Genomic DNA, 13,444 nt, shown 5'->3' with positions numbered 1-13,444 from the left:
CTTTTGGGTTTTTTTTTAATTCCTTATCAGTGCTGGTGTTTATCCTTTCATCTTTCATATATTGTTTGTTTTTCTGCCCCTCGTATGTTGTCAATGGCTCGATCTTCTTTCCAAGCACTACGAGCATTCTCCTTACGAGAGGGAATTATTGTTATTATCTGTGTATTTTGTGACTGAACCAAATGATAATAAAACAAAATTACGACACTTAAATAAAGCTTAAGATAATATAGGGTGGAGGCGAGGGGACTCAATGTAATTTAATAGAAGAGTCACAGATATGGAGAGTTCTGATTTAATAGCTGAGATAGCGACACATAATCTCTAAAAGAAGAACACAAACCAAACAGTAATTCTTCTAGTTTTTAAGTGTGATTAGTTTGTATGTTTTAAATAGAAGTGAGATATAGAGTTCTAATAATAAAAGTAAAATTCAGAAATAAAAATAAGAAATAAAGTTCAGCGTTAAAAAAGATGTCAACAGTGACAAATACCAGCAAAAGAAAAAAGGCAGGGGATAATTTTACATATATATATATATAAAACAAACAAGAATACTTACATCAAGGATATTCATGTGTGCACGTAAAGCATCACACACACCATTGACATTTCATCTGAGGTTGAGCAGCTATACTGCTATTTAAAATAGTACAAGAAGAAATGGCTATGAATGAAGTCCTACTAAATAAAATTAAGATAATTATAATGCACCAATCATCCATCAATAAGGAAGTTGATTTGTATAGCTCTTTTCCCCACCATTAAAGGCGGGCTCAAAGCGCTTTATTATAGAGAAAAACACACAAACATAATAATAATGGATGCTGGTTTAAAAATAATAAGTTTCAGTGTTTTTATCATTATTTACGCTCACTCGTTCCCTCCAGCACCGGACTTTGATGCTGATCTTCGCAAAGCAGATCGGTATAAGCAATGTCTTGAATGTCCATTGTAGCCCAGCAAAAAGAAAAATTCGTCAGAATACGAAGAGCACAGTCCTGGCACTGAAGAAGCGAAGACACCAGCAGCCAGCTACACGCAGGAAGCAAGATGGAGGATGGCACACACACACACGCGCGCGCGCATGCCCACACATACAATCTCATCGCCAGACGACAGCGTGACGCGCATAGATCCAGAATCTAATGTACACAACATGTCGCAACGTACGTGGTTCGTCAATCAACACTGCTAAACGGCCTGGAGCACACTGGTCTACAATGTCAGACAGTTAACAGTATTAGTGAAGGAAGCGCAGAATGATCTTCAGTCAAAAATCAAAGCAAGATGGAAAAACGACGAAAAGAATACAGAAGCTGTTCGTGGAAGAAGAAGATGTCTGTTGTAATAAATGACGCAACACAAGGACCAAAGAAACATCCACAACAAAGGTGAACGGAGCACCAAACATCACAGATGAGTAGAAGAAACCAAAACTCGACGTACATCCACATCCACAGACGAACAAAACGACAGAGAGCCGGTCTCCTCCAGTCGGGTGGGCGAAGGGACATCACTCTGTCATAAGTAGTCAACATGATTGTTACGTGCATCACGGTGATTATTCCCCTTTGTTTACAGTCGACGTTCACTGCTTCTTGTTCTCTTAGTGACTTAGTCATCTGTACTATAGAATTATTCTTCTTGGTTTCTAGACAAATATTGCTTCTTTTTTTTTTATCCGTCTCGCTGTCAAAGACACATTTATAAAGATGGTTTTACACAGAGTAACTTGTTGGTTCTCATGTCTAAACTAAACAATCAGCGCTGCGTATAGTGGGAGCTCTTATAGCGAGGTATCCCAGCCAACGCCAGGCTATCTGAGCACTGCAAACACAAAAACACAAGACAGACAAAACTCCTGTGGCTCTGTAAACTTAATAGGAATGCCAGGCCATTCTTCTGCCAGATGACATTCATAGACCAAGATGTCAGTGAGACATATCTACAGTCACTGGACTGAAGCACAATACATCAATAACCAAACACGCAGATCAAAGCGCCAACAGCCACTTAACTATTGTCTGGAGGGGTTCATGGTGATCTGCCGTGTCGAAACTTCGGGGTATTTGGTTTCGAGTTGAATATATCCGTATGTCTATGTCATATAACTATATCTGATCATGTCAATTCTGTAGTCAAGGCATGTTATTTCCATATCCGCACACTTGGACGACTCCGACCCATTCTCAATAAGAAGACTGCAAATGCAGTTGCTGTGTCCCTCATCGGTTCTACATTAGACTATGCCAACAGCTGCCTCTGGGGGATTTCAAAGAGCGAGTTGTCGAGGCTACAGCGAGTGCAGAATACAGCTGCGAGGATAGTTGCAGGAAGGAAAACAACTGACCACATTACTCCTGTACTTCGTGACCTACATTGGCTTCCTGTGGAGAAAAGAATTGAGCACAAAGTGTTAACCTTAACATATGGCTGTCTTCACGACCTTGCGCCTGTCTGCAAGAACTCATTCGCCGTTATCAACCTCAGCGGAACCTTCGTTCAGCAGCACACTTCAGACTTGAACGACCGAGTGTTCAGTCAGGGAATGCTAACAAGAAGACTGCGGGTTTCAGATCCTTCTCAAGTGTATCCCCGCTTTTGTGGAACTCGCTTCCCCTCTCGACCAAGGAGTCTGATAGTATTGCATCTTTCAAGAAAAATCTTAAGACTCACTTGTTCAAATTTATTTGAAGTTATCATTTGACCTGCAGTTTGGTGGCTGCTGGGATCACCGCGCATTGAGCGCATCTTTGTGATGCGGATACTAGCGCGTAACAAAACATCATTATCATCATCATCATCATCATCATCATCATCATCATCATCATCATCATCATCATCATCATCATCATCATCATCATCTGTAAACAGACAAATATTCTGTACACTTAAATAAGAGAAAAAAAATTCATAAATTATAAACATACTGTACTCCAGTGAGTGATAGTATTCTCTTTTTCTGAAAGTTTAGGTTCATGTCTGTACGTTGGGATGTCTGTGCATGTGTTCATATGTCTGTAAACATGTGTTTATACTGTTTTTATGTACATGCTTGTATACTCGACTATGTGCGGTATTGCAGAAAATGTCATTTGTGTCCTGTGACAGATTAGTAACTTTATTGACATAGAATAGAACCAACCTGCTGACAACAAGCACAGCCTGTGATCATAAAACATTTCTTGTACCATATCAGCATATTCTATTGACTTATCTTTCTCTATATGCTGTAGACATAAACATTTACACTTAAAGCATTATCTTTTTTTTTCAAGGAAAATCGTCAACTGCTCTCAGCCTGTGAAAGACAGCCTGATATCCCTACAGACGTGTGTGAGGGTGATGAGGACCGTGACTTTATCTTACCTGTCAGTGGACTCACACCTTACACCACCTACACACTGCTCTTAGTGCCGTGGTACTGTGGCTATAACCATGGCAACACAAACAACTCTTTTATTCTTGAGACAACAACAGATCCACTAGGTAAACTTGTTTACTGTTAGCCTGATGCAAAAATAAAATCATCAGTTATATACAATTTTTTTTAATTCACAATAATTTCTAAAAGATTGAGCTTTTTAATTTCTTTGCTCGTAGCCAAAAAAAATCGCTTAACGCAATGCTTAGGAGATAAAAAATATTTAAGATGAGTGTGTAAAACTAAGATCATTGTATATCTACCTTATACTAAACAGGCGATAACAATTTACGCCTCCATTTTAATGTAAAACTCAGTATCTTGATATGTCTTTGCAGAGCCATGGACTGTGACGATTGAAAATGTGACTTGGAGTGCAAACATAGTAACGATCATCTGGCCATTACCTAACCTTGACCCTGGTCCTGTGACCTACACTCTTCACATCACCGATGCCATACAGGCGCCATCTGGCGTGGAAAACACGACCACAGTATGCAGTACTCCACACAAAACCTGGTTTCGCAGAGTGTCCTGTACAGTCCCGGGTAAGAGGATTCCAGTTATGAGTATATCTACCTTCACCTCTGTGGCTAATAACGAGTAGCTTCTGCATAATCCTTCTCCACCTCGCGACATTTTCTTTCTCTAGTGATGAACATACAATACAATACAATACAATACAACTTTATTAATCCGCAAGGGCAATTACAGGTATGATGACACACCAGCACACTAGAGGGAAGATTATGTATATATATATTATATTATCATATATATTATGAACATACACGTATCTGCAAAATTTGATCAGTCTGTCATCAGTATAGCACAACATAAATAGTATCTTTAAAGCATATCATATCACTTCAATATTTATTAACATTTATATTTTATAACTTTAAAGAAGTGTGCCAGATGCTCTAGATTTTACTAGTTAAACAAATACACTCCGCACTTTGCATGTACTTTATCGGAAGCAACACAAGCATCAGAAGTTACGAAAAAGTGTTTAAGAATCTAAATGTTTTGTGATTTGTTTATTTTCGTCTGCCTACCATACGTGCGCTCACAGCAACCAGAAAGACAACAAAAGGACACTGCAGTGCATCAGTTCCTTATGCATTCTGGAACTACAAAGTGGCCGTAGCTGTAATGACAGCAAAGGGCAACTTGGCTTCTCATGCGACTAATGTCGAAAGTACTCCACAAAGTAAAGCATTCTTACTAACTGAATATGTAGATTTTTACGTAATTTGTTTCTAAAGTTTCTGTATAAGTTCATAAAGAAGTTTTGGTAGGAAACGACATACGAAGCAATAACTTTACCTAAGTGATTAATCACAAGTGAAATGTTTCAATTTTATGTGTAGTCGTGGCTTCTAAAGCAGCAAAAATCAGACCTTCAGATTTGTGGAAGATATATCGTCCGCAAATACCTTTTTGAGTATTTTGTGTGTTTGTGTGTGTGTGTTGTGCGTGTATGCTTGTGGAAGGAGGGAGACGTTTGTTCCATATATGTGTGCGGAGTTGTTAATTTATATTAAAGGCTAGAACCCATCTACACTGTATTGAGTTTTCCAGCGACGTGTGTATCACCATTCTACCTCCAGTCCATGTATTTCAGCTCCAGGTCCAGTCGCCGCTCTTCACGTATCTACCAAGAACATGTCTGACCTCACTACTCTCTGTGGTCACGTGACGTGGACCGAATACAGCGATGTCTGTGTGATGTGGAAGGAGACTTGTCCCCACCAACGAGACAACTTTATTCATGGATACCTGTACAGACTCACACCTGATGACAGCGGCAGTGTTAGTACTTTTATCTTCTATCATAGGCTGGATCTAGCAGACATCTGAAATACAGCTTTTTATCATAGTCCTTAAACAGAAAGAAGATGTTTGAAATCGTAACGATTTGTAAGCGGTTGTGTAAACTGAGAACGTGGTGAGTTCCTGCTTGGTACTAAAAGGCTAAATGTGCTCTTTTTCCACTCGGAGATAGGTTTACACTTGACAGTCAAATAGTGTAGAGAAGATTATATTTTATATGTACTCTTCCTTTTATCAATTCAGTGCCCTTCTATTTTTATCGGCATGAATTTTCTTTGGAGGATGTGGGGATACATGATGGGTTGGGGGAATAGAGTAGACGTCTGTGCTCATTCACAACATCATTGCTATAAGCATCATCTCTTCAATTCACATACAGTGGAACCTCGGTTAGCGAACGCCTCGGATAACGAATATTTCGGTTAACGAACAAAAATTTCGATAAAAGTTTGTCTCGGATAGCGAACAAAATTTCGGATAACGAACAGCCACGTGAACCACACGTGACCGACCAGCATGTCATCATTCGCGCTCGAGACACAGATACGATCGGTCGTTCCTTATCTGTGCGCATTCTTCTTATTTAGTGATTGTTGTGCTTTGTTTTAGTAAGATAATCCTCAATCATGGCTCCAAAGAAGATTAAGAGCAATTAATAGTAGTGAGGTAATGACAAGGAAGCGGCCAACAAATGATTTGAAAAAGGAAATGATTTCAAAGTATGAAGGTGGCATGCGTCTGTCGTAATGTGATGTCGTATTACCCAAGAGTTTTACAAAAAAAGGCAGAAGGAACAGACACTGGACAAGTTTTGTCCTTTAACCTCAAAGCCACAGAAAAGGTAAGTCACCCCCGATTTTATAATGTCACGTGTGCTCATGGAGGGGGAATCCAAGCAGTAATTCCACCCCTTCCTCCCCAAACCTGCTTCCACCCACGCCGTCAAAACGGCAAGTTTTCTGTTTAAATGCTTTCGTTAATGTTTTTATGTTTATTTAACTCCATTTATTTTGCATTATAACTGTTCTCATTAAAAAAATACCTATATAGCCTGTAACTTTCAAATATTAGCGAGTCAACAGGGGCTGGGAACCAATTAAATCTATTTCCTTTATTTCTTATGGAAAAAATTGTTTCGGATAACGAACATTTCGGATAACGAACAGCTTTCCAGAACGGATTAAGTTCGTTAACCGAGGTTCCACTGTACTCCTATATCTCCTAAAACACATGTTACTCATAATACGTCAGTCTCATTTTATCTTTACTAAAGGAAATGGATGCTTGTTTTGTTTATTTCAGACCCCCCAAGTGATACCCAGTCTGCTGCTCACGCATGGAAATGACGCAGTGCGCATGCGTAGCGATTGGAACGAGACTTCCTACTTCAAGCTGCTAAGCGTGGCTACAGACACTAACTACACATTCTGTGTAAGTCCCAAGACTCAGGACTGAGAGTGGCTATGTCAAGCCAAGCTCTGAGAGCATCACACTGTCCACTGACCAGAATATGGAGAGCAATAACCACCAATGGTTTCTGTCTTGTCGGCAGGTGCGTTCAGTTGGTCCTTCACCCAACATCACAGGAACAGAAAGCTGCACCAAGTTCTACCTCCCAGCCATTAAACCGTCCTTGTCCCGTGGAGACCAATACAAGGTGGAAAAAAAGGACATTCCAAGGCAAAATGATTCCAACCGTGTTACCTTCACCATGAAGTCCACATGCTTCATGGTTAAATCAACATATGGCAACATCACTGATAATGGATTGATTATTTCTAAGGGTATAATCTATACATACTTTATATAATCTGCATTTTATAATTTCTATTACATTCTGTATTTATATTTTAATTGCTTTTATCGCTATCTTATATCTCATATGCAAAATACTATGCACAAAATGGTGAGACAGGATACAGAGACAATAAACTTTTTTAATTCCAGATAGCTTACCTCAAGTATATTTTTGGCACACTAAGGGTGCGAATGTTCAGTGCCTAAAGCAATTTCTATGATATGACAGTGATATTACGAATTCTTGAAGAGACATTCGCGATTATTTTTGCTTAAATTTATGAAGTATCTTTTTGATGCACAACTCAGTAGATTTTGAGCATATCAAGATATCTTATTTGTTGTGAGGTTAACTTAGGACAGCATTAATTTCATCAAAATAGTTAATAGACCAGTCGCGTATTTTTAAACCCCAGTAATATACCAAAAACTGACAACTTCGTTGTTTGCACACATTTCAATACAAGCCTGAGTAAAGTGATCCGAAGCCTCATTACAAGTAAAAGTACATTAGTAATTAGGTGATTGGGTAAATCGACCAGTTAATTATGTTCATGTCTCCAAAACGAAGAAATACCAAGATTATCTAATAATAAATGAACAAATCAAGCCATTATATCTTAGTTAATTAAACGTATGCAATATTCTTCGTCTTAGGAGCAAAAAATTACAAAATTACAGCGCCCTCCTCAGATTACAAGTGAAACTAGAAACAAACCAACTTAGACATCGTGAAAATAGAAAATACATAAAAAACCGAGATCCAAAGAAGTTAAAGTACATTGTCGGTAAACATCGCCTCGTGACCTTTTGGGTCGTTGGGAGAGAGGTGTTAGAGCTCACACTTTTCTCGGAGCCAGCAGCTGTCTGTAAGGAAGGAGGGGAGAGCTGCTAATCTCCTCTCCCTAGTGGGTCTTCCTGCCTCATCCCGTTATGGAGTCAAATACATACAGTATTTCCTACATATGGTTTGACTGGGGAATGGGGTCAGGTACCTATTCTGTAACCTTACAAATGCGGTCTGTGATAAGAGATTAACAAAAACTTTTTTCCTGAAAGGCTGCATGAGTAAATAGTCGATAGATGGAGTCTTACAAAACAGTGACAGAGTGCGTGATTTGTTTTACTTTTTTTCTTTTATTGTATTTCCATAGGTCCGTTAAAACAGGATGTAGACTTTGCAAAACTACCATCATGGTTTGAAAGAGACAAGTTTGGATATTACAAAACCAAACCAGACTACCTGAACTGTGAGTGACTGTCCTCTCCAATCTTTTCTTCTTTACATAAATTACTCTGTCTATTTTTTCATCAGTGAAGTCAAAGAAGTGATTACTTGTGCATTATATGCAATAAATATTTAAAAATACATTATCATAATTTTTTAAAAGAGTTTATGGTAAAAATCAGCATACAAATGTCTAAATGTAAGAAAATACAGACTTCTATTCACGCTAAAATTCAGTTCATCTGGGTAAACAATCTCACACACACACACACACAGAGACGCTAATTTCATGCTTCAATTGTAGCCAAAATACTACTTTATTTTCGATTTTGCTGCAGAAAACACACACCCCAAGCAGTTAAATGTGTTATGGTTATAGAACTTTTATTTTTAATGGGCTACAATCTCTCTGATACATGTGTATTTAAACATTAACACAACGTGGAACTGGTTGTAATGTTGTCTTAGAATCAACCAAGATGTCGGTTATATATAATCTGGTAGCTCGTTTGCATCACGAATTTAAATTGATAAATGTTGTAGATGTTGATTATTCCTAATACTTAATTTGTATGTTTAGTAGAGATTGTTGTTCTTTTGATTAAATTCTGCACTAGTTCTGTTGTGTTTACACTCTTTAGCAGGGAAGTAAAATCAACTAACCTATTAATCATTTTATCAATAGTCGATTAATCAGCGTATCAATCAGCCATACAGTCAATTAAGCAAGGTTGTAGTGGGTCTTAGACACTGCTTTAAATCCGAACTAATATGTTACTATTGCTATGTCACAGCTCAGAGTAACTGCAACACGAGCAGAAGTGTTGTCGTAGGCAATGATGTTTGTTCCCCTGGAGACAACCGCCCTGGAAAATATTGTGATGGCCCTCTTGACCCTGGAACAAAATACTCGTGAGTCTTAGAACTATATCTTTGTCATGATACTAAACCTGCAACATGTAATCATTATCATGAATTCTCCATTACATTCCCAAAACGGGATTTGCGCACACTTTAAGTACACTAGTTAAAACTATCTCTATTATCTAATGGTCCATATTTTTACAAAATCGAAATCCCTTTAGTTCCCATTATGTCTTCTTTCTTTTGTTTTGCTTCGTGTGAAATATTTTTTATATCTCACTTAGTTGTTTAGGTATTTAGCTCCATGAAAAAAGTTTTAGACGGGCACCAGTCGAAATATTGACCAGGACTCCCGATTGCAAAGAAATAATTTAGGAAAACGAGTGATTTTAAAAAAAGAGCACAAGTTTCTCGTTTTTTCTGGGAGCTCAAGGTTTATTTAAGATGAATTTTTTATGAGGATGGGACTGATGATTGGCAGGCTGTAGAACAAGACTGGTAACATCTTTACGTCTCGTCTAATACTGTTCTTACTTCCAGAATCAACGCCATGGTGTGTACAAATGCTGGGTGCTCCTCGACTCCTGTGGTAGACAACATCTCAACTCCAGGTCCGAATTTTCATTGCTGATAGCCTCTAATGTTCTTTAGCCAGCGTATCTAGAGGTCCACTGTCGACATCACCATTATTAACAACCATCATTAACCATCTATTAAACCTCATCCTCTATTCTCTATCGAGAGTGATGCCCGTGCATTGTTCTGTGCCTGCACCAATTGATTTTTTACTTGTAAACCACTTCTCCCATTATCCTCAGCTCATGTTTTGCTGAGGCTTTTCCTTTTGTAGATATTCCCCTTTTGTTTTGGCTGAACAAATGAGTATTGCATTGCGGAACATGCGTAAGCAGATGCGCATATGAAACGGGATGATGATGATGAGGATGAGGATGGTGTAGTACTAACAACAAAAATTGTAACGCAGCTGCAAACCGCAAAAGCAATAAAACATGTGTGGGAGGGAGAAATGAAGGGGAAGGAAGGAGACAATAAGTTACTAGGGACACTAAAGGGAAAGGTAGATCTTAAGGTCAGTCTTGCCCAAAGGTGGTCATTGTATGAAACTAGTGACCAATCTAGCGTAGGCTTCACCTCTGCTAGTCACTGCTTCTTCCAATAATTCTACGACTGTGGCATCACACATACATTAAGGTGAAGGATTTACACATTCTATATTCTTTAATCTTCGTTTCTTCAATGTTTCATGCTTTTCACGTCCACTGTTTTTTCTAAACAGGCGATAACAATTTACGCCTCCATTTTCATGTAAAACTCAGTATCCTGTTATGGGTTTGCAGGGCCATGGAATGTGACTATTGAAAATGTGACTTGGAGTAACAACACAGTAACGATCACTTGGCCATTACCTGACCTTTGACCCTGGTCCTGTGAACTACAGTCTTCACATCAACGATGCCATACAGGCGCCACCTGGCGAGAAAAACACGGCCACAGCATGCAGTACTCCACACAGACCCTGGTCTCACACAGTGTCCTGTCCTGTCCCAAGTAAGAGGATTCCAGTTATGAGTATATCTACCTTCACCTCTGCGGCTAATAACGACTAGCTTCTGCATAATCCTTCACCTCGTGACCTTTCTATTTTAAATTTTTTATGATGGATATACCCGTATCTGCAAAATTTGATCAGTCTGTCAACAGTATAGCAGTGCATATCATAATATCACTTCAATATTTATTAACATTTATCTTTTATAACTTTAAAAGAAATGTGTCAGATGCTGTAGATTTTACAAGATAAACTAATAAACTCCGCACTTTACAGTGTACTTTATCGGAAGCAACATAGACATCAGTAGTTACGAAAAAAATTGTGTTTAAGAATCTCATATTTTGTTATTTGTTTATTTTCGTCTTTTTACTATATGTGCGCTCATAGCGACCACAAACACGACGAAAGGACAGTGCGGTGCATCAATTCCTTATGCATTCTGGAACTACAAAGTCGCCGTAGTTGTAACAACAGCAAATGGCAGCTTGACTTCTCAGTCGACTATTGTCGAAAGTACTCCACAAGGTGCAACATTCTTACTAACTTGAATATGTAAATTTTGCAAAATGGATTTCTAGATTTTTTTTATAGGTCAGAAAGGACTTTCGGTAGAAAATGACATAAAAAGTAATATCTTTACCTGAGTGATTAATCACCAGTGAAATGTTTCAATTTTATGTGTAGTCGTGGCTTCTAAAGCAGCAAAAATCAGACCTTCAGCTTTGTGAAAGATATAGCTTGCACAAGACCGTTTTGGAGTTTTTGTGTTTTGTTTTGTTTGTGTGTGTTTGTGCGTGTATGCGTGTGGAAGGAGGAGACGTTGATTGCATATAATATGTGTGCGCGTTGATTTATTTATATTAAAGGCTAGAAAAGGCATCTACACTTTATTAAATTTTCCATTGACGTGTGTATCACCATTCTACCTCCAGTTCATGTATTTCAGCTCCAGGCCCAGTTGCCGCTCTTCGTGTATCAACCAAGAACATGTCTGACCTCACTAATGTTTGTGGTCACGTGACGTGGACTGAATATAGCGATGTCTGTGTGATGTGGAAGGAGACTTGTCCCCACCAACGAGGCAACTTTATTCATGGATACCTGTACAGACTGGCACCTGGTGACAGCAGCAGTGTTAGTACTTTTATCTTCTATCATAGGCTGGATCTAGCAGACATCTGAAATACAGCTTTTTATCATAGTCCTTAAACATAACAAGTTAATTGAATTTATAATCGGTTGTGTAAACTGAGAACGTGGTGAGTTCCTGCTTGGTACTAAAAGGCTGTATATGCACATTCTCCACTCGGAGATAAGTTTACACTTGACAGTCAAATAGTGTAGGAGAAGATGATATTTTATGTGTAATCTTCCTTTTATCGATTCAGTGCCCTTCTATTTTTATCGGCATGAGTTTTCTTTGGAGGATGTGGGGATACACGATGGGGAGGGGGAATAGAGTAGATGTCTGTGCTCATTCACAACATCATTGCTATATAGGCATCATCTCTTCAATTCACATACTCTCATATCTGATCCTAAAGTACATGTTACTCATAATAAATTAATCTCATTTTATCTTTGCTAAAGGAAATGGATGCTTGTTTTGTTTGTTTCAGACCCACCAAGTGAGTTCCAGTCTGCTGCTCACGCATGGAAATGACGCAGAGCGCATGCGTAGCGATTGGAACGAGACTTCCTACTTCAAGCTGCTACGCGTTGGCTACAGACACTAACTACACATTCTGTGTAAGTCCCAAGACTCAGGACTGAGAGTGGCTATGTCAAGCCAAGCTGTGCGTACATCACACTGTCCACTGACCAGAATATTGAGAGCAATAACCACCAATGGTTTCTGTCTTGTCGGCAGGTGCGTGCTGTTGGTCCTTCCCCCAACATCACAGGAACAGAAAGCTGCACCCAGTTCTACCTCCCAGCCATTAAACCATCTTTGCCCCGTGAAGACCAATACAAGGTGGAAAAAAAGGACATTCCAAGGCAAACTCATTCCCACCGTGTTACCTTCACTATGAAGTCCACATGCTTTATGGTTAAATCAACATATGGCAACATCACGGATAATGGATTGATTATTTCTAAGGGTATACTGCATATATACTTTATATAATATTCTTGCTGTATTATATTCCGTTTTTTATATTTTAATTGCTTTTATCGCCAGCTTATATCTCATAAACAAAATACTACGCACAAAATGCCGGGACAGGATACAAAACAGAAAAACTTTGTTTTTAACATGCTTTTAACTCCAGTTAGTTTACCTTAATTATATATTTTTGGCACACTAAGGGTGCCGATACTCAGTGGCTAAACCAATTCTTATGATATTGGGAGTGATGTGACGAATTCTTGAAAAAGACATAAGCGAATAGTTTTGCTTACATTTATAAAGTATCTTTTTGATGCACAACTCAATAGTTTCTGAGCATATCAAGATATGTTATTTGTTGTGAGGTTAACTTAGGACAGCATTAATTTTTCATCAAAATAGTTAATAGACCAGTCACGTGTTTTTGAACCCCAGTAATATACCAAAAGTAAAAGTACATGAGTAATAAGGTGATTAGGTAAAGGAATAGTTAATTATGTTCATGTTTCCAAATGAGGAAATACCAAGATTATCTAATAATAAATGAACAGAATCAAGCCATTATATCTTAGTGAATTAAACATATGCAATATTCTTCGTGGCAGGAGC

General features: G+C 38.5%; 1 protein-coding gene across 7 annotated transcripts in view; it reads left to right on the top strand.

The window, feature by feature from the left end:
- LOC112565644 overlaps positions 1 to 13,444 on the top strand; it is a 39,157-nt gene that overhangs the window by 14,768 nt on the left and 10,945 nt on the right. For 3 of the 7 annotated variants that reach the window (XM_025241222.1, XM_025241220.1, XM_025241221.1), the window contains 12 exons: positions 3,282 to 3,492; positions 3,766 to 3,975; positions 4,503 to 4,640; positions 5,055 to 5,242; positions 6,566 to 6,694; positions 6,816 to 7,047; positions 8,215 to 8,310; positions 9,083 to 9,200; positions 9,693 to 9,763; positions 10,511 to 10,721; positions 11,113 to 11,250; positions 11,672 to 11,808. In XM_025241222.1, the coding sequence (XP_025097007.1) occupies positions 3,282 to 3,492; positions 3,766 to 3,975; positions 4,503 to 4,640; positions 5,055 to 5,242; positions 6,566 to 6,694; positions 6,816 to 7,047; positions 8,215 to 8,310; positions 9,083 to 9,200; positions 9,693 to 9,763; positions 10,511 to 10,590 (1,473 nt within the window). In that variant the 3' untranslated portion in view covers positions 10,591 to 10,721; positions 11,113 to 11,250; positions 11,672 to 11,808. Of the gene's footprint in view, positions 1 to 3,281; positions 3,493 to 3,765; positions 3,976 to 4,502; positions 4,641 to 5,054; positions 5,243 to 6,565; positions 6,695 to 6,815; positions 7,048 to 8,214; positions 8,311 to 9,082; positions 9,201 to 9,692; positions 9,764 to 10,510; positions 10,722 to 11,112; positions 11,251 to 11,671; positions 11,860 to 12,344; positions 12,475 to 12,595; positions 12,828 to 13,444 lie in introns of those variants that run through there. The other 4 variants (XM_025241225.1, XM_025241223.1, XM_025241224.1 and 1 more) reach the window with 3 other exon arrangements.

Source organism: Pomacea canaliculata, linkage group LG6 (assembly GCF_003073045.1).
Source record: "Pomacea canaliculata isolate SZHN2017 linkage group LG6, ASM307304v1, whole genome shotgun sequence".
Lineage (NCBI taxonomy): Eukaryota > Metazoa > Mollusca > Gastropoda > Architaenioglossa > Ampullariidae > Pomacea > Pomacea canaliculata.
Note: the sequence above shows the minus strand (reverse complement) of the source record. Positions and strands in the feature narration are given on the sequence as shown.